The 23542-nt window shown below is 40.2% G+C and overlaps 1 protein-coding gene across 1 annotated transcript in view; it reads right to left on the bottom strand.

Moving 5' to 3' along the window:
* LOC118391012 (carbohydrate-responsive element-binding protein) overlaps positions 1–16503 on the bottom strand; it is a 37428-nt gene extending 20925 nt beyond the window's left edge. Inside the window, exons 1-5 of the mRNA XM_052457750.1 lie at positions 16077–16503; positions 10636–10742; positions 9881–9963; positions 9618–9707; positions 9460–9501 (exon numbers count right to left, since the gene is read on the bottom strand). Coding sequence (XP_052313710.1) covers positions 9460–9501; positions 9618–9707; positions 9881–9963; positions 10636–10742; positions 16077–16447 — 693 coding nt within the window. The 5' untranslated portion in view covers positions 16448–16503. The remainder of the gene's footprint in view (positions 1–9459; positions 9502–9617; positions 9708–9880; positions 9964–10635; positions 10743–16076) is intronic.
* Positions 16504–23542: the final 7039 nt, after the last annotated feature.

The following is a 23542-nucleotide window of genomic DNA, read 5'->3' on the forward strand; positions in this document are numbered from 1 at the left end:
CCTGAGACGGTTTTGGACAGTTTGTGCAGAAATTCTTCGGTTGTGCAAACCCAAAGTTTCATAAGCTGTCCGGGTGGCTGGTCTCAGACAATCTCGCAGGTGAAGAAGCCCGATGTGGAGGTTCTAGGCTAGCGTGGTTACACGTGATCTGTGGTTTTGAGGCCGGTCGGACATACTGCCAAATTCTCGAAAACAAAGCTGGTGGTGGCTTATGGTAGAGATATTAACATTCAGTTCTCTGGCAACAGCTTTGGTGTACATTCCTGTCGTCAATATGCCAATTGCATGCTCCCTCAACTTGAGACATCTGTGGCATTGTGTTGTGTGAGAAAACGGCACATTTTAGAGTGGCCTTTTATTGTCTCCAGCACAAGGTGCACCTGTGTAGTAATCATGCTGTTTAATCAGCTTCTTGATATGCCACACCTGTCAGGTGGATGGATTATCTTGACAAAGGAGAAATGCTTAACAGGTTATACGTTCCGTTTATATTTTTGTTCAGTGTAAATTTCAATGCACTTTACTGACTCAAGGAAATAGCTTTCAACTATCATACAATTACTTTTGTTGTTTACGCAATCCAAAAACGTATAAATCACAATCTGGGTCAGGTGGTCAATATTTGAAAGTTTATTCTATTGCCAACATGGCTAGCTAGGTAAGTTATAAAATGTGATCTTACAGTGTTAGGATTTCAAAAGGCATTTCAGACAAACAGATTGTAATTTTGGTGCAAATAGAATGGAGTCAACCCGCTAAGCATTTACCGTCAGGCCACGTCTTTTGTACGTCTTTTTTAGATTGGTTCTGGACAGGCCTTGATTCCAATGTCCACGGACGTAGGTTTATGGTCCGATTCTGACCAAATCAGAAAGAATTATAAGAAGACCTTGATTTCAATTTCCACAGACGTCTGGTCCAGACCGGCCTATATTTGGGCCAAACAGACGTATATAATTGGTTCAGATTTGGTCCTATCCGTACAGGCCTTGATTTGGGCCAAACATGGACGCCTATGTTTGGTTCAGATTTGACCCGGGCCGGCCTTACCTTAAACGTCCACAGATGTCTGGCCCAAACATAGACGTTCTGAATATGACCAGACCACATCTGAACCAATCATGGACATCTACGTTTCACCAAACTTCACCAAATCTATGCAAACTGGTATTGCTCCTAAAGATTTCAAAATTGCTAAAGTTATCCAAGATCTTTTACAAATGTTCTCCCAATATCTGTATTACCATGTTTTTCTAAAATCCTAGAAAAATGTATGTATAAAAGAATGTTGAAACATTTAAATCAATACTGTATTCTTTATGAGCACCAATATGGTTTTTGTAAAAACTACTCCACAGATATGGCTATTTTGCAATTTGTGGATAAAATCTTTACAGCCCTTAACAACAATGAATACACTCTTGGCATCTTTTTTGATTTATCCAAAGCATTTGACACGGTGAATCATTAAATATTACTTTCTAAATTGCATTATTACAGTTTTCATGATTATACATATAACTGGTTATATAGTTCTGTTTATGATAGAGAACAACGTGTTTATGCAATCGGCTGGCTATGCATCTACCAGGGCCAAGATATCCTGTGATGTGCCACAGGGTTGGATAATTGTGACCTTTATTATTTATAATAGATATATATGACCTTGCTGCTGTATCTTCTACTGTACTTCCCATTCTCTTTGCTGATGATACCAATTTGATTATTATCACACAATTATTTTGATTCACTAATTCATGAAGCCAACTCAGGTATGACAACATTTTCTGAGTGGTTCCAGATAAACAAATGATCTACTGTTATAGCCTCGCTACTGTATATAGCATCGCTACTGTTATAGCCTCGCTACTGTATATAGCATCGCTACTGTTATAGCCTCGCTACTGTATATAGCATCGCTACTGTTATAGCCCCGCTACTGTATATAGCATCCCTACTGTTATAGCCCCGCTACTGTATATAGCATCGCTACTGTTATAGCCTCGCTACTGTATATAGCATTGCTACTGTTATAGCCTCGCTACTGTATATAGCATCGCTACTGTTATACCTCTCTACTGTATATAGCATTGCTACTGTTATAGCCTCGCTACTGTATATAGCATCGCTACTGTTATAGCCCCGCTACTCTATATAGCATCGCTACGGTTATAGCATCGCTACGGTTATAGCATCGCTACTGTATATAGCATCGCTACTGTTATAGCCCCGCTACTGTATATAGCATCGCTACTGTTATACCTCGCTACTGTATATAGCATCGCTACTGTTATAGCCTCGCTACTGTATATAGCATCGCTACTGTTATAGCCCCGCTACTGTATATAGCATCGCTACTGTTATACCTCGCTACTGTATATAGCATCGCTACTGTTATAGCCTCGCTACTGTATATAGCATCGCTACTGTTATAGCCCCGCTACTGTATATAGCATCGCTACTGTTATACCTCGCTACTGTATATAGCATCGCTACTGTTATAGCCTCGCTACTGTATATAGCATCGCTACTGTTATACCTCGCTACTGTATATAGCATCGCTACTGTATATAGCATCGCTACTGTTATAGCCCCGCTACTGTATATAGCATCGCTACTGTTATACCTCGCTACTGTATATAGCATCGCTACTGTTATAGCCTCGCTACTGTATATAGCATCGCTACTGTTATAGCCCCGCTACTGTATATAGCATCGCTACTGTTATAGCCTCACTACTGTATATAGCATCGCTACTCTTATAGCCTCACTACTGTATATAGCATCGCTACTGTTATAGCCTCGCTACTGTATATAGCATCGCTACTGTTATAGCCTCGCTACTGTATATAGCATCGCTACTGTTATAGCCTCACTACTGTATATAGCATCGCTACTGTTATAGCCTCACTACTGTATATAGCATCACTACTGTTATAGCCTCGCTACTGTATATAGCATCGCTACTGTTATAGCCTCACTACTGTATAAAGCATCGCTACTGTTATAGCCTCACTACTGTATATAGCATCGCTACTGTTATAGCCTCGCTACTGTATATAGCATCGCTACTGTTATAGCCTCGCTACTGTATATAGCATCGCTACTGTTATAGCCTCACTACTGTATATAGCATCGCTACTGTTATAGCCTCGCTACTGTATATAGCAGCGCTACTGTTATAGCCTCACTACTGTATATAGCAGCGCTACTGTTATAGCCTCACTACTGTATAAAGCCTCGCTACTGTTATTTTTCACGTCATTTTTACTGTTGTTTTTTATTTCTTTACTTATCTATTGTTCACCTAATATCTATTTTTTACTAAATTGCACTGTTGGTTAGGGCCTGTAAGTAAGCATTTCACTCTAAGGTCTACTACACCTGTTGTATTCGGCGCACATGACAAATAAACTTTGATTTGATTTGGAATTGGTGGGAATGAAATGGAACAAGTCACATCCACTCGATTCCTTCGAATTGATGAAAAGTTATCCTGGAAAGATCATGTTCAATTTGTCTTTAGCAAAGTAATGAAATCTGTTGGTATCATCAAAAAGATGAGTGGTTTGGTTCATCAGGCTTGTTTCCTAACTCTATACTATAGCTTCATTTACCCATATCTCATTTACTGGAATATTGTTTGGGCCAGTACACAAATACTCATATCTCCCAGACTGTTTACCTAAACCCTTCAATAGATTATTCCAGGTTAATTCTGAAATTCATCTATAGAACACAAGACACCGCGATAACCTTCACCCTCCCCACTGCCACACCTCACATAGCCAATTCTCTATCAGATAGAGAGGTACCATACTCTGGAATCATTTTCGTAATCTTGCCAAAACGTCATCATCCCTCAATAACTTCCAAGTAAAGACTGGGGGTCAGTCTGATGAACCAAACTACCAATAATCCCCTCCATGTAGCCTAACTCTCACACTCTAACACACACATACATAATCAAACAGGTTTCTTCTTGTATACTGAGTATATCATGTGCAATTATAACTAACATGCTTTGTTTAACTGATTGAACAAACTTTTTTTTGTTGTTGTACTTATTTGTGGTGTGGTTTTCAAATCAGCGCTTTGGTGCTTCCAACCTCACCTGCACACCGTTTTTACCTGTTTTTTGTCCGTACTGTTTTGTCTTTCACTTCTTTTCTTTGGTGCGAATAAATAAACACCCAAAAACAGACATACAAAAATTTGAGAGTAGAGTACAGTACATTACACTAGAGCACACTAGAGTACCGTAAAGTATAAAGTAGTGTACTGTATTGTACCATACTTTAATGTACCCTACTCTACTAAACTAAACTGTATCGTACTCTACTGTAATTAATTAAACTACTGTATTGTACTCTACTGTACTTAACTCTAATGAATTAAACTCTACTGTAATGTACTCTACTGTAACTCTACTGTAATATACCATACTGTAATGTACTGAAAAAACGACTGTCCTGTACCGTACCGTATTGTACTGTACTGTACTCTTCTGTGTTCTATTGTGCTCTACTGTACTAAACTGTGCCGTACTGTACTGTGATGTTCAAACTTGTGAAACATAGCCTAGATGTCTATGATTCGTTCAGATTTTGATCTGGTACTCAACCAAATGTATAATTGTTTCAGGGCGGAGCTCATTAGAATAATAACTAGTATGCCTTGCAAAAGTGTTGATTTTTACAATTACATTTTAGTCATTCAGCAGACGCTCTTATCCAGAGTGACTTACAGTTAGTGTATTTACCTAAGGTAGATAAACAACAATATATCACAGTCATAGCAAGAAAAATAATATGTAATCGTTACTCAGAATCTTATTGTAGTTGAAGTGTTTTTTTTCTATGTATTAGACTACTTTGAACATCATCATTCAGATTTAAAGCTTTTAAAAAAGTTTACTTAATTGCATGTGATTTATGGGAGCAATAATAAATCGTTTGTTTACGATCTACATTTGGCTCCTCTTTCCTTTTAAGAGGTGTGGAAAATTATTATTGTGGTATAATGCTTACCTAATTGATAATGTATATCAGTTGAAATTTGTCCATAGAATCAATGACTGAAAAATACTCATTTTCATCGTAAGGAAAATAGGTCTTTTCAATGTCCGGGAAAATATATATTTTCAATGTCTAGGAAATACGTATTTTGTATTTGTGAAGTCCGTATAAGATGTGTTTTTATCGTCCGTGTATAAGATGTACTTTCGATGTCCAAAAAATACATCTGTTAACCTTTCACTTGATGTCAACTTCTGGAAAAGGCATCTAAAAGACATCTTTTGTGTGGGTGGTATGGGTGGTCCTTCTGTAGCTCAGTTGGTAGAGCATGGCGCTTGTAACGCCAGGGTAGTGGGTTCGATTCCCGGGACCACCCATACGTAGAATGTATGCACACATGACTGTAAGTCGCTTTGGATAAAAGCGTCTGCTAAATGGCATATATTATTATTATATTATATTATCTTTTCAATGTAATTTCACTAACTGAATGATAACACATTTCATCCTTGTAACTGTGGATCAAACATAGGGATCATAAACATTGATACTGTAAATTACGTGAGGTTTAAAATATGAAGTACACATTTGGACTCATGGGTGTGTAGTTTGCTTGAATGACATCAAAGCAGTATTTATTATAATCCCCAACATCTTTCAAAATACACTGAGTCATCTTAAGGTACAGCAGTTCCCTTACTCAGACAACAACAAATGTGCAAAAGTAGCCCAAATAGCAGGAGGGATGGGGGCATCTTCTTGTCGTGCGCGGTGCTCAAGTTTATAACGGCTGTCAGTCAAAACCTATACAGTGCTGTTAAATGGAGAACCTGTGCCCTGACATAATATAGCATGTATACTGTACAGCCACAGGTTTCCAATTTAAGTAATCAATGACAAAATCTGAAATGTTCAAGCCGTATATGGGATGATGGACTGCGAGTGGAAAGGGCTACTGAACTAAACAAAAAGGACCCTACATCAGCCATATACGCAACTGACCACAATTCTAGCTTAAGTCAAGACCAGATAAACTACAAAAGTTGTGTGAATGTTGTGAGCTGATAGCAGGTGCTTTCGCTCGTGTCAAGTGAACTTTGGCCTCAGTGAGGTTTGTCGGCTTGTGTTCCCTTTAACCACAGTCAGTCCTGTAATACTCTGCCCTGTATACACAGTTTTCCCTCTCTATCCTTCTAGTACAGCACAGTCCCTCTGGTGCTCACAAACCTGATCAGGTATTACAAGGACCTGCAGAACCTTCGACACAGTAAACAATTACTTAACTGACTTCAGACTTCCCATGCAATGTATAGACTTCACAATGCAATACATTTGCACTTCAGATGGGTACATACAGTTGAAGTCTAAAGTTTACATACACCTTATCCTAATACATTTAAACTCAGTTTTTCACAATTACTGACATTTAATCCTAGTAATAATTCTCTGTCTTAGGTCAGTTAGGACCACCACTTTATTTTAAGAATGTGAAATGTCAGAATAATAGTAGAGAGAATGATTTATTTCAGTTTTTATTTCTTTCATCACATTCCCACCTGGTCAGAAGTTTACATACACTCAATTAGTATTTGGTAGCATTGCCTTTAAATTGTTTAACTGGGTCAAACATTTCGGGTAGCCTTCCACAAGCTTCCCACAATAAGTTGGGTGAATTCTGGTCCATTCCTCCTGACAGAGCTGGTGTAACTGAGTCAGGTTTGTAGGCCTACTTGCTCGCACATGCTTTTTCAGTTCTGCCCACAAATTTTCTATGGGATTGAGGTCAGGGCTTTGTGATGGCCACATCAATACCTTGACTTTGTTGTCCTTAAGCCAATTTGCCACAACTTTGGAAGTATGCTTGGGGTCATTGTCCATTTGGAAGACCCATTTGCAACCAAGCTTTCACTTCCTGACTGATGTCTTGAGATATTGCTTCAATATATCCACATAATTTTCCTGCCTCATGATGATGCCATCTATTTTGTGCACCAGTCCCACCTGCAACAAAGCACCCCCACAACATGATTCTTGCATCCCCGTGCTTCACGGTTGGGATGGTGTTCTTCGGCTTGCAAGCCTCCCCTTTTTTCCTCCAAACATAGCGATGGTCATTATGGCCAAACAGTTATATTTTTGTTACATCAGACCAGAGGACATTTCTCCAAAAAGTACAATCTTTGTCCCCATGTGAAGTTGCAAACCGTAGTCTGGCTTTTTTATGGCGGTTTTGGAGCAGTGGCTTCTTCCTTGCTGAGCGGCCTTTCAGGTTATGTCGATATAGGACTTGTTTTACTGTGGATATAGATAATTTTGTACCTGTTTCCTCCAGCATCTTCACAAGGTCCTTTGCTGTTGTTCTGGGATTGATTTGCACTTTTCGCACCAAAGTACGTTCATCTCTAGGAGACAGAATGCTTCTCCTTCCTGAGCGGTATGACAGCTGCGTGGTCCCATGCTGTGTATACTTGCGTACTATTGTTTGTATAGATGAACGTGGTACCTTCAGGCATTTTGGAAATTGCTCCCAAGGATGAACCAGATCTACTGAGTTTGAAGGTAGGCCTTGAAATGCATCCTCAGGTACACCTCCAATTGACTCAAATTATGTCAATTAGCCTATCAGAAGCTTCTAAAGCCATGACGTCATTTTCTGGATTTTTCCAAGCTGTTTAAAAGCCCAGTCAACTTAGTGTATGTAAACTTCTGACCCACTGGAATTGTGATACAGTGAATTATATGTGAAATAATCTGTCTGTAAACAATTGTTGGAAAAATGACTTGTGTCATGCACAAAGTAGATGTCCTAACCGACTTGCCAAAACTATAGTTTGTTAAAAATACATTTGTGGAGTGATTGAAAAACTAGTTTTAATGACTCCAACCCAAGTGTATGTAAACTTCCAACTTCAACTGTACATTCTCAGAAAAGAAAGTGCTACCAAGAACCATAAAATGTTCTTCAATTGTCCCCATAGTAAACCCTCTGAAATTAACTATTTTAGGCTCCAAGAGGAATCCCTAAACTAATGTGAGGTTCTACTTAGAACCCTTTCACCACTAAATGGTTCTAGGTAGAAATGTTTTCACCACCAAAGGGTTCTAACTGGAACCAAAACGGGTTCTCCTACCGGGATAAATGAAGAACACTTATTTTAAAAGAGTGTAGTAGAATGATTAAGATGGAGTAAAATAGAGGTGAAAAGGAAGAGGTGCAGGAAAGGATGGGGAAGATGAATAAGGAGAGAGTGACAGAATGGTTGGGAGACAACACAGGAGAATAGGGGAAACCTGACCATGTACTGCATAATGCAGAGTGGGTGTGGGACTTCACCTGACCATGTATTTTGCACAGAGTGGGTTTAGGGTTTTGTGGGTTGAGAGGACACGTGTGCTCATGTGAGTCATTAATAAGGTACATATCCAGCATCTCTCCCCTCTCCATCCCTCAACCTCTTTCTTTCCTCCCAATGCTTCTCTTCTTAAACAAGTGGCGCAGCGTTCTAAGGCACTGCATCTCAGTGTTAGAGTCGTCACTACAGACCCTGGTTTGATTCCAAGCTGTATCACAACTGGCTGTTGGGTTAGGGTTAGGGTTTGGCCTGGGTCGGCCGTCATTGTAAATAAGAATTTGTTCTGAACTGACTTGCCTAGTTAAATGAAGGTTAAATACAAAAAAGAAACCACATCCTCTTCCCAATATGGCTCATTTGTTTTTGCGCCAGAGTGACACCAACGTCACAAACTCACGTTCACACATCCAGTAGAACAACAAAGACCTTACATTTCCCCCTGCTTCACAATGCAATCCATCAGCAAGTGGGTCAGATTTGATTAAATTACATATTAAAGTCTGAAGCCACATCCTTGGTGAAAGACAGGCAGAGCAGAGAAAGAGAGATTGGCTGGGGGTACAGAGAGAGAGATTAGAGGTATTGTCACAGAAGACAATACAAACTTGATCACCAATGTCGGCCTGTGACGCAAGTACTTTTGCATGTTTTCTATTTTTCCTTTTTGTGCCTCCCCTCTGTTTTCTTCTCTGACTGACCAAGGCCGGAAGAATCTGAATGGAATCTATTAATAGACAATGATAGGACTTTGACAAACATATGGTGAGCTCCAAACCTACTAAGGTAAACACAATACACCTGGGTCATTAATCTGCTCTGTCAATATCACACAGCCACGCACACACGCGCGCGCATGCACATTTGGCTAAACTTAATGGCATAAACGGTCAGACGATGGTCAGTTCCCATACTTGACCAAACATATATAATTATTGAGATATGGAAACTCTCCTCACACATGTTTTTAATGTTTGACTAAGGAGTGCACATCCTGGCAGGGCCTATTACAAAAAGGTTGGGAAATTAAAACCTGTTCCAAAAAGAGGGAAATTATAAGTAGAGTTGAATTATTCAAGTCTTTATCTTACCTTCTGTAGCATTGACAAAAGGCCATCTTTGTTTTTCTGAAGCTTCAATGGATGAAGAAGAAACGGAATTTAGTACAATTGGAATGACATGAAAAGAATGCATAACAAAAGGTCATAATGCAAAAGGATCCTTATCTATGTCCAAAATGAGCACTCACCCTCTTCTTGTAGTAGATCCTCCACTTGTGGTATTCTTTGATCACTACCTCGATCCTACGCTTCCAGTAGCTGCCTTCTAGAACTATAGCCTTACAAGAGAAAACAAAAAACATAGGAGTTAATAGGAGTTGATTTTAAATGGGTATGTCCTATTCCCTACATAGTGCACTACATTTGACAAGAGCCTTATAGGTCCTCCTCAAAAGCAGTGCACTATATTGGCTACTTCCTCACTCGGCCTTGGGGGTCAAAGGTCACCTACTTCAGGTTTGCGATGGGCGTCGGCCTCGGAGCCCTCCAGTGGGGTGACGAACCCACACACAGGGTTCTTCCTCTTCTCCACGTCTGTAACACAGGACGGACGAGAAACAACTGATCATTCAATCATGACTTGGATTAATGGTTCAATGGACTCTCAAATCTGTCAACTCTGCCAATTCTCTCAATAAATCAGTCAATTCTGTTAGTTTTTTCTGTGTTTTCTTTTCAAATGTGGCTTCAACATCATGTGAATAAAGTAATGGAGCTCTCATTAGTATGTTTTTGGCATGGAAAGCTGTACACTGCATTGTGTTAAAATGAATTCAGTCCACATTGTACAGTAGTTGTAGGAGACATCCCACTCGAGCTATTCTCTTTGTTGTGTGACTGTACTGTAGTAACAAGCCCATGTATCAGTTCGGTTGAACAAAGCTCTCCCTGTCTGTTATCAGATTAAACAACCCTGGGACGACAGGAGACATGCAAGCTGCTCAGAGTGAAAGAACAGCGTGAGGATGAATGGAATTACATTTTAGTCATTTAGCAGACACTCTTATCCAGAGCAATTTACAGAAACGAGTGCATACATTTTGGTACTTTTTCATACTGGTCCCCTGTGGGAATCGAACGTACAACTCTGGTGTTTCAACCATCATGTTCTACGAACTTAGCTACACAGGAGAGGAGAGGAGAGGAGAGGAGAGGAGAGGAGAGGAGAGGAGAGGAGAGGAGAGGAGAGGAGAGGAGAGAACTTACACTGGATGAACCAAGCTCTCCAGATTCCATTATTCAGACGGATTTTGTCTCTCCAGAGCAGCCGCAGGCCTTTGAAAGACTTCCACTTCGGAGAGACTATTTTACCACTGAAAAGACATAACATAATCCTTACAGTCACACAAAATAAAGGAATTAAGACATTATAAAGGTTCATATACATGCTTATAACAAGTAACAAAGCATTATACCTGTGATATTTAAGGAAAAAATATGCTTCAATGTCATTTGTGTCCTACTTCAAGATATTCTATTTATTAGGGAGGAATGGTTATGTTATGACAACCTTGGGCAAACTTTCCTTCCCTCCCATTTACAAAGAGAGACAGAGAGACAAGCAATTGACAGAGTTAATGATTGTCAAAACACAACGATGAGATTACAAGCAGAGGATAAATATTAGAGATGCAGAAACTGGATGCTCTATTCTATTATTCTATATTCTATTCTCCACATATCATCCAGCATTGAGAAAAAGCTACAATATATGAAAGGACCAGTCCTCTGCCTCATTGTTAAAAACAAGAGCACTGAAACTGTATATTAATGCTGCCTCTTTCTTTGACGTCATCATTTTCACACAGCCCTGATGGCACCCAATCAGAGGAGCCTTTCCACCAGAACACTGAAAGGGTATGTGTACAAAATGGCACCCTTTTTCCTAAATAATGTTCTACTTTTGGTTAACTAAACAGGGAAAAGGATGCCACTGAGCAAAAAAGCAGGCTGTTTTTGACCCTGTGCCTTTCCAGTGTCAGACTAAGACAGTCAGCACACCAGTTGGTGAGAAGGGGCCACTTAATGGCTGGTGCTTATTGGGTTGCTAGGAAGCCAGGTGAATCATTTCCTAGGGGCTGGATGCTGGATGATGTCAAATAGCTAAAGTGAAAACCCTGTCAGCATCCACGTTCAGGAAAACAGCGGAGGAGGCACATTAACCGGGTACAAATTGACTTGATGAAGCTAATGGGTTAAATAAACCATAACATTCACCCATCTGGAGGGTGACTAATACATGTTCTATGTAAAATGTTATTTTAACAAAGTACCTGACATAACAGCATAGTTTAACACCTTACAAAAAAAGCGAACACTAAGATCTCTCAGAAAAACTGTTTGAAAAGGCAATGTTCATTAGATCCATCAGCGGAAAGTAAAAATAAATAACAATTCCTGTGCTAATAGTATGTATCCTATCAGATTCAGTGCTGCATTTAATTGGCAATAGCTAGCTTTTGTTTAAACCGATACAGGATACATTCATTGATTGGTTATGCTTAAAGATTGAATGATTGGTTATGCTAGTACACTGTGTTGTTGTATCCTTAGCATGATAAAATATTCCTACCTTCCTTCCTCAATCAAAGAAAGGTCTATCGCTGAATATAGTCTAGTAAACACCTGAAAGATGGATTTAGTAGCAGTCTTTCTTTAGGGCTGCAGTATTTTTCTTGGCTCTGGTCGTGTGTGTTTTATTCATGGAGCAACTATCAGATTGTAAAAGCTTGATTGGATAGTAGAAGGAAGAGACTTCCTCTCTGTGCCAAGCATTGTTGATGGCAGGGCGCACACACACACACACACACACACACACACACACACACACACACACACACACACACACACACACACACACACACACACACACACACACACACACACACACACACACTGAAGACATTGTTCGGGAAGTTATAAAGGTCACATTGGCAATTTTTTATGCAATATTGATGAGCAATGATGTTGGAAACGGAGAGGAGTATGAGACACTGGAGCAATGAGTAGCATGGACATTATAATAGATTTCATATGAAGCATAAATCCATTTAAAACTTAATTTCCCCATTTATTTAGTCATCTATAGCTTGTTATTGCCAGTTAACTGCCACAACTGTACTGAAATTCATCAACTAAGAAACAAGCAATAAAGAGGTGCCAGTCAAGTCCACGGCAGTAAAGATAACTACATTTAGCAAACATATAATGTCATAATCATAAACTAGTAACATGTCAATGGTTTTAAGCTAGCTAGCAAACTAGCTAAACATACAAAAAAATATCTAAAACGGAAAACTAAATGTAAATGGCTATAGCTAGCTAACAAGCTACGTAGCCAGTTTGTCCCATTGACTTTGTATGAGCTCCGGTAAGCATGCACCATATATATATATATATATATATATATATATATATATATATATATATATATATATATATATATATATATCATGCACCAATCATGGATATTTTTGTCAGTTAAACATGACAAACTGTACACAGTATGTATGTATTTACATATCATGATCGTATATTGTAGGGAGAAAACATTTCAGATGTGAATGGCCAACATTTCATTCCAAAACAGGAGTTGTGGTCCTTCTGTAGCTCAGTTGGTAGAGCATGGCGCTTGTAACGCCAGGATAGTGGGTTCGATTCCCGGGACCACCCATACGTAGAATGTATGCACACATGACTGTAAGTCGCTTTGGATAAAAGCGTCTGCTAAATGGCATATTATTTATTTATTATTATTATAGGAGTTGATTTTCTCTCACATCAGCTCAAAAACAGTTGCCATGTTTTCCTAAATATTTTAGAATGGCAGACTGATCACATGACCAATGGTTTATTTGTTTTTATTTAACCTCTTGGGGCTAGGGGGCAGAATTTTCACTTTTGGATAAATAGCGTGCCCAATTTCAACTTCGGATATATATGGACGGAATTAATCGAACAAAAAGGACCAATTGTGATGTTTATGGGACATATTGGAGTGCCAACAAAAGAAGCTTGTCAAAGGTAATGCATTTTATTTCAGCGTTTTGTGTAGCGCCTGCAGGGTTGAAATATGCTAACTACTTTGTTTACTGCTGGTGCAGATGGTGCAGGCTATCAGATAATAGCTTCTTATGCTTTCGCCGAAAAGCATTTTTTAAATCGGACATGTCGACTGGATTCACAACGAGTGTAGCTTTAATTGAGTATCTTACATGTGTGATTTAATTAAAGTTAGAATTTTATAGTATTTTATTTGAATCTGGCGCTCTGCATTTTCCCTTGCAATTGGCCAGTTGAGACATTTGCGTCCCGCCTATCCCTAACTAGTTTTAACTAGCCTAAACCGGCCAAACCCAGACAACGCTGGGCCTATGAGACTCCCAATCACGGCTGGATGTGACACAGCCTGGATTCAAACCAGGGACTGTAGAGGCGCCTCTTACACTGAGATGCAATGCCTTCGACCGCCGAGCCACTCGGGAGTCCATATCTGTGCTCTAATTGGAGGATTTGTAAAATAATACAACTGTCCACACAGTGGCGCTGCATATCAAAATTCCCCAGATAATAAAGGACATGATACACCGCCAATATGCGGCCAAATGAATTGCGGTCATGGCTAGAAAGGATCCAGCTTTTGTCAAAAGTTGATATTTTTTGCATTTTTGGTAACTCTAACCCTTTTCTTAACCTTAAGCTAATTATCCTAAACTACTACGTTAATTCTCCTATCCTGATGTGTAAGTTTTCCTACCCTGTTACGAAAGTCAAATCTGATGTTAATTTTTAAAAAGCTGGATCCCTTCTAACCAAGACCCAATACAATATTGCTGAGCAATGTTGCCAGCAATGGTTGCTGCAACTAATTTACATTGAAAATTAGCAATTTTTTATTATCTTGCGACTCTTGATCGGCAGCTCCACCAGTGGGAAATGTGTAGGAATCCTCCAATCAGAGCACAGATATTGGTCACGTGAACAGTCTGTTCTTCCAAAATATTGAGAAAAACATGGCGGCTGTTTTTGAGCTGAAGTGAAAGAGAATCAACTCACATGTTGGAATGAATTGTTGGCCATTCACATCCAATATGTTAATCCACTACAATATTATATCATGACACTGTACATTATTACATACATACTATGTTCAGTTTGTCAGGTTAAACTGCCGACAACATCCACGGTGGTGCGCATGTTAATCGATTAGCATGCTAACTGCAAACCCATGCTAAGTCAATGGGACAAACAGGCTAATTCGCTATCTAGCTAGTCATGTAGATTTTACATTTAATTTTATATATTTTTTTATATTTAACTAGCTGGCTAGCTTGATGAATACTGTTTGCACTTCCTAGCTTAGAATTGTGAGGTAAAACGTTTTTCTAAATCTAATTATCCTTATGTCTGCATTGTCATTGACTTGACTGGCAGTAGGTTGAGTGGGTGCCCAGGGCAGGGCCAACACCCCTTTGTTGCTTGTTTGTTAGCTGATAACTTCCAGTACAGATGTGGCAGTCAACAAAAAGGAAAGTGAAAGGGCTATAGGAGATTCATAAATAAATGGGGAAATTGAGTTTTAATAAGTTGATATATCCTTCATATAACATCTATTATTCATGTCCATGTTGCCCATTTCTCATCATTGCGACAGTGTCTCATTCAACACTCCGTTGCCAGCAATATTGCATGGAAAAATTGCCCCTGAAAATTGCCAATGTATCATAAAGCTATTTTGTCAAGTATTCTTGTCTCCTTCCTTCCTTTATCATTCCTGATGATGGTGAAAATATTGTATTTTCAAGGTTTTTTGGATATTTGTGTGTCGCTATCTGTCCATTACTCAGCCAAGAACAGTTGCTTTACTCAATGGAAGGTGGGCAACAATGTTGGACACTGTACATACTGTATACTGTCTATCAACCAGTGGTTGTTAAAAAAATGTTGATAACAAATACTTGTGATGTAATTGATTCACAGAAAGGGAAGTGCTAATAATAATGTATAGACTAATCAGCAGTGAAATATCCTGCAGCATGCCAAAGTCTCTGTTGGCATCAGTTTGTTTTCTTCATTACAAAAGGAAAAACACTGAATATAGGGTAAGGGGATAGAGAGGAGCTAGCAGGCACAGGGTCTTTGTAGTAACTGTCTCTTATCCTTTCCCTTAGTTACACTGTAATCTTCCATAACATATCGGCTGCCAACTCAAACCAAAGTCCACTTCTCTGTCAAGATTTTCAAAACAGTTTCGCAAGTAGGCTCCAGCCTGTTCTGAATCCCTTCACCCAACCACACATATGTACGCACACACACAGCCTACACGCACACAGACACACCTTTTGAGTTTGTCATTTCTATTTAAGCCTAATCATTCTCTATACATACAGTATCAATCAATTGTTTTATGAAAGTGTAATAATATTAGGCATATACGGAGACTTGTAATTCTAGTTTTTACAGTAAGGCCAGACAATATTTTGGCGAAGTGATGCAACAAAAACGTTTTTAATTGGTGGTACTGTGGTTCATTTTCATGCAGTGTGGAAATGTAGACACCTTTGACAACTTCCCTCGTGGAAATGTTGAAACCATTGACAACTTTACACACAAGTAAACAATACAATAATAAATAATGAGGTATTTACCTGTAAGCCAGTGACATACACTCAAATAACCGGGTCAGCGTTGGGTCGATGCTAAGGCTCCCAGAACTTAGCGGACCGAATCTGTATGTTTGACACCAAGTCCTGTTCACGGTATCGAAATCATATCGCACCGTAGCCCCGCTTTTCCGTCTCCGCGGGGTGCAGTCGCTGTGCGGGGAGGACACCATAAAGTGTCCGCTATGGATGACCTGCGCGCGGAGAAAAGAGCCAGCAACAGCCGGTCCAGTCCCGGTGGTCGCCGCATGATCTTCCTCTTGGTCCGAATCTGATTCTAAGTCGTTGAGCTGGTTCTGCTTTCCTGGTCCTTGTCCCCGAGACAATTCCGGGGACATTATTTCTGCCATTGCCATTCCAGTATAGAATTCAACTTGTTCCGCGCTGCAATGAACTTTTCCCCCGGTTTTGGACTGAGCTAAATTAGTTTTATATTGGATATTCGGTGGCTCTTGGGGTTTCTCTTGTCAATAGCTATTGAACCAAGCATGCCATTACTATGAAGATGGTATATTCTGAATCAGGGGTGGATGGAGAAATATCCACACTTTTTAATTAAAAAAAGTATTATTATAAGATTTCGGCTTTCAATCTTCTCTTACACAAAGCGTGCCATAACTATGAACATTATATATTCTGAGTCAGGGGAGGATGGACAAAAATTCTATGCTTTTTAATTTTTTTTATCTAGAGAGACTTTTTAAAATATTATAATAATATTTTGGCTTTCAACCTTCAATAGCTCTTTAAAAAAGCATGCCATTACTATGAAAATTATACTATATTCTGAATCAGGGGAGGACGGACAAAAATCCACGGCTTTTAGTTATTATAAATGTAGTTCTAAAAATGTTTTTGCTTTCAATCTATAATAGCTCTTCCACAAAGTGTGCTATGACTATGAAAATTCGAGGGAGGATGGACCAAAATCCCTGGCTTTTTCGGGGGGAAATGTATTTATTTAATACAATTTTTAGTTTTTAATATTCAATAGCTCTAACACAAAGTGTGCCATTACTACGAAAATGATATATTCTTAGTCAGGGGATGATGGACATCAGCGGAGGATGGACTAAAATCCACAGCTTTTATTTTTGTGAATTATTTTGAATTGTTTTAGCATTCAATATTTAATAGACAAAGCATGCGAAGACTATGAATATTATATATTCTGAATCTGGGGAGGATGGACCCAAATCCCTGGCTTATATTTTTTGCTTTCAATCTTCAATAGCCCTTACCCAAAGCTTGCCATGACTATGAAAATGATATATTCTGAATCTCCCCCAATTCAGAATATATAGTTTTCACAGTCAGATGGACATCAATTAATCTTTTAATCTTCAATAGTTTACACAAAGCGTGCCATTACTTAATTTTTTTGCATTTCCAACAACTGAACTATAATGTGGACCAGAGCCATTATTCCCCCATCCTCCCCCGATTCAGAATATATAATTTTCACGCTGGGTGAAGATTGAAAGCTGGAATATTTTTTTTCTTCTCAAAATTTCCACCCACAAAAGCAGTTTTTTTCCCATCCAACCCCCATTTTAGAATATATATTTTTCATAGTTATGACATGTGTTGTTTAAACACCAGGACAACTCCCACCTCAAACTACCCCTCCTTGCCAATTCCCCCTCTCACCCATCTTATAAAAATAAATATATAATCCATTAAAAAAATTCTCCATACACTACTGATTCAGAATATACCATCTTCATAGTCCTGGCATGCTTGGTTCAATATATATATATATATATATTGGTGAGAGAAAACAGAATAGCACTGAATATCCAGTATAAAACTAACTTTATCTTGGTCAACTTTGGTCCAATTCTAACTTGGCCAATCACTGTGGCATTTGAGTAAGTGCAGAACATGCCGAAGCTGACAGATGTAACCTGGAAAGCATGGGATACATCCAATCCAAAACTGGCCCCACTAGCCTCTAGTGTGGCACAAAATCAGATGTGTTGTCCCATGCCATGTAAATGTCCTGTTAGGAGGCCCCGGGTCAGCTGGGAACCAGCTGAAAGGAAGCCACTCTCTCTTACAACAATTTATCTGGAACAGTGGATGATAAGTTCAGTAGGCTATGCCCCATTCTAGTCCAATCTGCTCAATTTTGTTATTGTCACCAATTAATAATTGGACATTCTTTAAAAAATGAATATAGTTTCATAGTTTCAATATACTATTCAAAGAGTTGCCAATATGTTGGCAAATAGGCTAATAGAGCCCATAAAACCTAGCGATGAAACGCGAAAATGTTTTTTCTATTGTTTTTTCACCATTCCATTTACTCTCAGACTGTAAAATGCTAAATTGGCATCTCCTCCGGCATCTCTAGCTGACACCTTTGCTGGCAGCTAGCTAGCTACTAGCTACTTTTGATCCAAAATGGAATACAGAACCAGTGAAAAGTTTGGACACAACCACTCATTCAAGGGTTTTTCTTTATTTTTTATTATTTTCTACATTGTAAAATAATAGTGAAGACATCAAAACTATGAAATAACCCAAATGGAATCATGTAGTATCCTATATATATATATATATATATATATATATATATATATATATATATATATATATAGGAGATTCTTCAAAGTAGGCACCCTTTGCCTTGATGACAGCTTTTCACACTATTGGCATTATCTCAACCAGCTTCATGAGGTAGTCACCTGGAATGCATTTCAATTAACAGGTGTGCCTTGTTAAAAGTTCATTTGTGGAATTGCTTTCCTTCTTAATGCATTGGAGCCAATCAGTTGTGTTGTGACAAGGTAGGTATACAGACGATAGCCATATTTGGTAAAAGACCAAGTCCATATTATGGTAATAACAGCTCATATAAGCAAAGAGAAATGACAGTCCATCATTATTTAAGACATGAATGTCAGTCAATGCGGAACATTTCAAGAACTTTCAAAGTTTCTTCAAGTGCAATCGCAAAAAACATCAAGCGCTATGATGGCTCTCATGAGGACCGCCACATGAAAGGAAGAGCCAGAGTTACATCTGCTGCAGAGGATAAGTTCATTAGAGTTACCAGCCTCAGAAATTGCAGCCCAAATAAATGCTTCACAGAATTCAAATAACAGACACATCTCAAAATCAAGTTCAAAGGAGACGGCCGGGACGGCAGGGTAGCCTAGTGGTTAGAGCGTTGTAACCGAAAGGTAACCGAAAGGTTGCAAGTTCAAATCCCTGAGCTGACATGGTACAAATCTGCCGTTCTGCCCCTGAACAGGCAGTTAACCCACTGTTCCTAGGCCGTCATTGAAAATAAGAATTTGTTCTTAACTGACTCGCCTAGTAAAATAAAGGTACAATTAAAAATAAAATTAAAAATCATGCCTTCATGGTCGAATTGTTGTAGAAACCACTGCTAAAGGACAACAATAAGAGGAAGAGACTTGCTTGGACCAAGAAACACGAGCAACGGACATTAGACCGGTGGAAATCTGTCCTTTGGTCTGATGATTTTTGGTTCCAACAGCAGTATCTTTGTGAGATGCAGAGTAGGTGAACAGATGATCTCCGCATGTGTGGTTCCCACTGTGAAGCATGGAGAAGGAGGTGTGATGGTGTGAGGTGCTTTGCTGGTGACACTGTCAGTGATTTATTTAGAATTCAAGGCACACTTAACCAGCACGGCTACCACACGAGAAGACCCAGATGCAGGCAGTTTCAAAGTTTATTTCAAAAACAGGGGTCATGCAAATGACAGGTGAAAGACAGGCAGAGGTCAGTGATCCAGAACAGAGTCCGAAAGATACAGAACGGAAGGCAGGCTCAGGGTCAGAGCAGGCAGAATGGTCAAAATATGGAAACTAGAAAACAGGAACAAGAGCAAGACAGGCGCATGGGGAAAACGCTGGTAGGCTCGACGAAACAAAATGAACTGGCAACAGACAAACAGAGAACACAGGTATAAATACACTGAGGATAATGAGGAAGATGGGTGACACCTGGAGGGGGGTGAAACAGATCAGGGTGTGACAGGCACAAAATCCCATCTGGTTTGCACTTAGTGGGACTATTATTTGTTTATCAACAGAACAATGACCCAACACACCTCCAGGCTGTGTAAGGGCTATTTGACCAGATGACCTGACCTCCACAATCACCCGACCTCAACCCAGTTGAGATTATTTGGGATGAGTGGGACTGCAGAATGAAGGAAAAGCAGCCAACAAGTGCTCAGCATATGTGGGAACTCCTTCAAGACTGTTGGAAAAGCATTCCAGGTGAAGCTGGTTGAGAGAATGCCAAGAGTGTGCAAAGCTGTCATCAAGGCAAAGGGTGGCTCCTTTGAAGAATCTCAAATATAAAATATATTTTAATTTGTTTAGCACGATTTGTCTTACTACATGATTCCATATGTGTTATTTCATAGTTGTGATGTCTTCAGTATTACTCTACAATGTAGAAAATAGTAAAAATAAACAAAAACCCTTGAATGAGTAGGTGTGTCCAAATTTTGACTGGTACTGTATAAAGGTAGTTATCATTGAAACGTCACAATATGGTGAAAAACTTTCGATTTGCCTGCTGGGGGGCAAGGAGACCCCCAGCTCTGCAAAATCCATTGAAAACTGCATGCTATTTGGCTGTAATATCATCACTTCATCACATCACATTTCCGATTATTTGCGCACATTTAGCTTATACAGTTATACAGCAAGAAACTAACTGCATGCTTTTCATGATCAGTAAACATATTTGAGTGATATAAAATAATAGTCAACTATACCTGACAGGTATGAGTGGTTTAGGTTATTTTCCCATCCTTTGTGGAGTCTGCCTGTCGAGCAGCAGAAGCGTGCATTTGCCCTGTACTGTTGTAATAATAATAATAATATATGCCATTTAGCAGACGCTTTTATCCAAAGCGACGTACAGTCATGTGTGCATACATTCTACGTATGGGTGGTCCCGGGGATCGACCCCACTACCCTGGCGTTACAAGCGCCATGCTCTACCATCTGAGCTACCGGTAGAAACGTTGTACAATTGGCTAAACATAGTGGTAAGTAGTCCTAATGTAGTTTTTCTCCAAACAACGTAGGCCTACCTAGCGAAGTTAGTGTTTCAGTATGATATGTTAGATAAAGGAATAACGACAGACACCAATGTCAGGTTCAATAGCCTTGTTTGTGCATTGTACGAAAGGCAACAACTGGAGTCCGGGGAACAGTCCGGCTAGTCGATTACCTATCAACTAGACTCCGTAACATCATCCTTTTCAATAGAAAGTGCAAACATAAAGGCATAACATTAAATTCTTAACAATAGAGGGCAAGTCATAACAATAAAAAAAGCATTACATTTTCTTTTTTACTTCAGTTGTCATCTTCCTTTTTCAATTTCTATTTAATTATTTAAGAACAAATATAGATTTTAATTAACCGAGGGCAAGTTAACAGTCCCTTGCTTACAGAGTAAGCCTGTCCGGTGGCTTGCACAGCCGACCCACCCGTGAGTAAGTATTGGCTCTGACAGGGGTAGGATTAGGGGCACGAGCTGGAGAGCTTGGTGGGGTAGAAGACTCACCTTCAGTTGGCCCATGTCTCAATTCTGCACCCCTTACCCTTAGGCCTGGACTGTGATCCAGTTAATCTAGGTGAGTGTATGGCGTGTTCTGGTTTGTCTGCTCTGCTACACGCAGATCCACCCGATTGCGACGATAGAGGGAGCCACCAACATCCACCAGGTAAGAACGTGTTGTAACTCTCTGCAGGCATGTGCCCAGCCTCCAAAGTCCTGTGTGGTCTCCCGGCAGCGGTTTCATCCTTATTGTTTCACCCACCTCCAGCTCTGGTAGGTCCCGAGCAGTCCGGTCGTAGAAGCACTTAGCGAGCTGCTTTCTGTGACGCAGTTTGTCCGTGACGCCAACCATGACGCAGGGCTCAAGTAGCTTGTTAGCTACGGGGATGGTAGTCTTCAGACGTCTGGACAGAAGGCGTTGTGCTGGGCTGCTGTCCATGTATTCAGTGGGTGTGTTCCTCCACTGTAAGATCGCTTTCCATGGGTCGTTGCTGTCGCGCAAGGCCCTGCTTAACAGGTTTTTTGCAATCTTGACAGCTGATTCTGCCTTGCCATTTGCTTTTGGGTGTCTTGGAGAGGAGGTCACGTGGTCAAACTCCCATTCTGAGGCGAAACGCTTGAACTGTGCAGTGAATTGTGGGCCATTGTCCGTGATTACCTTGTCAGGCTGACCTTGCCTTGCAAACTGCGCCTTGCAGCGCTTTATGACCGTCTCTGCAGACAAGTCAGGGAGCAGTTCAATTTCCCAAAAGTCAGAGTAGTGATCAACGATGAGAAGATAGTCCTTTTGTCTGTGGCTGAATAAGTCCATGATGACGATTTGCTAGGCCCTTGTGGGCAGTTCGTGTGAAATCATGGTTTCCTTTTGCTGTTCATGAGCGTACTCGTTGCATGTGGTACAGTTGCTGACAAAGTCTTTAATTTCTGCTTGCATGTTTGGCCAGTATAATGTTTCACGAGCCTGGCGGTAGCATGCATCACCTCCAACGTGACTGGAGTGTATGCGGGTAAGCATCTCTGGACGTAGTGATTTGGGAATAATGACCTTCTGACCTCTGAACAAGATGCCATTTTGCACGCTGATCTCATCTCGAAAGGTCCAGTATTCTCTCACTGTGAAAGGTGTCTCCTCTTTCAGGTATGGCCAACCTGCGAGAGCCATGGACTTCAGTGACTGTAGGCATTCGTCCTTGTCAGTGTGTTGCCTTATCTGGGCTAGGCGGTGATCTGTGACGTTTAAGTAGTCTGCCTGATTGATCTGTTGAACATCTTGTTGTTCCTGCTGTAGCGAACAGATGGCCTGCCGCTGATAGACAGTGCCTCTGCCTGTACATTGTGTTGTTGCCCTGCTCAGTGTGTCGCTGATGTACATCTCTGGTCCTGACTTGTAAATGACCTTCAGGCTGTAGTTTTGCAGAGTCAGGAGCATGCTTTGAAGCCTCTTGGGCGCGTTGAGGAGAGGTTTACTGAATATGGCAATGAGTGGTTTGTGGTCAGTTTCAGCGATGACCAGGTCTCGCCCATATAAGTAGTGATGGAGGAGAAGACGATGCTGAGGCACTCTTTCTCAATTTGTGCATAGTTTTGTTCGGTGGGGGTGAGCGCTCTCGAGGCAAACGCAACGGGCTGGCATTCCTGCATAAGGCAGCATCCAAGTCCCCTTTGGCTGGAGTCGCTCTGGATTGTGACAGGCTTCATGACATCGTAGTAGCGCAACACTGGCATGGATGAAGCCAGAAATTTCATCTCCTGCACTGCGGCCTCGTGCTTGGGTAGCCAGTGCCATGGTGTGTCTTTGTCCAGCAACCGGCGCAGAGGCTCACAGACTGCTGATAGGTGTGGCATGAACTTTGCAAGATAGTTTGCAAAGCCGATGAGACGCTGTACTCCTT

This window comes from Oncorhynchus keta, chromosome 12 (assembly GCF_023373465.1).
Source record: "Oncorhynchus keta strain PuntledgeMale-10-30-2019 chromosome 12, Oket_V2, whole genome shotgun sequence".
Classification (NCBI taxonomy): domain Eukaryota; kingdom Metazoa; phylum Chordata; class Actinopteri; order Salmoniformes; family Salmonidae; genus Oncorhynchus; species Oncorhynchus keta.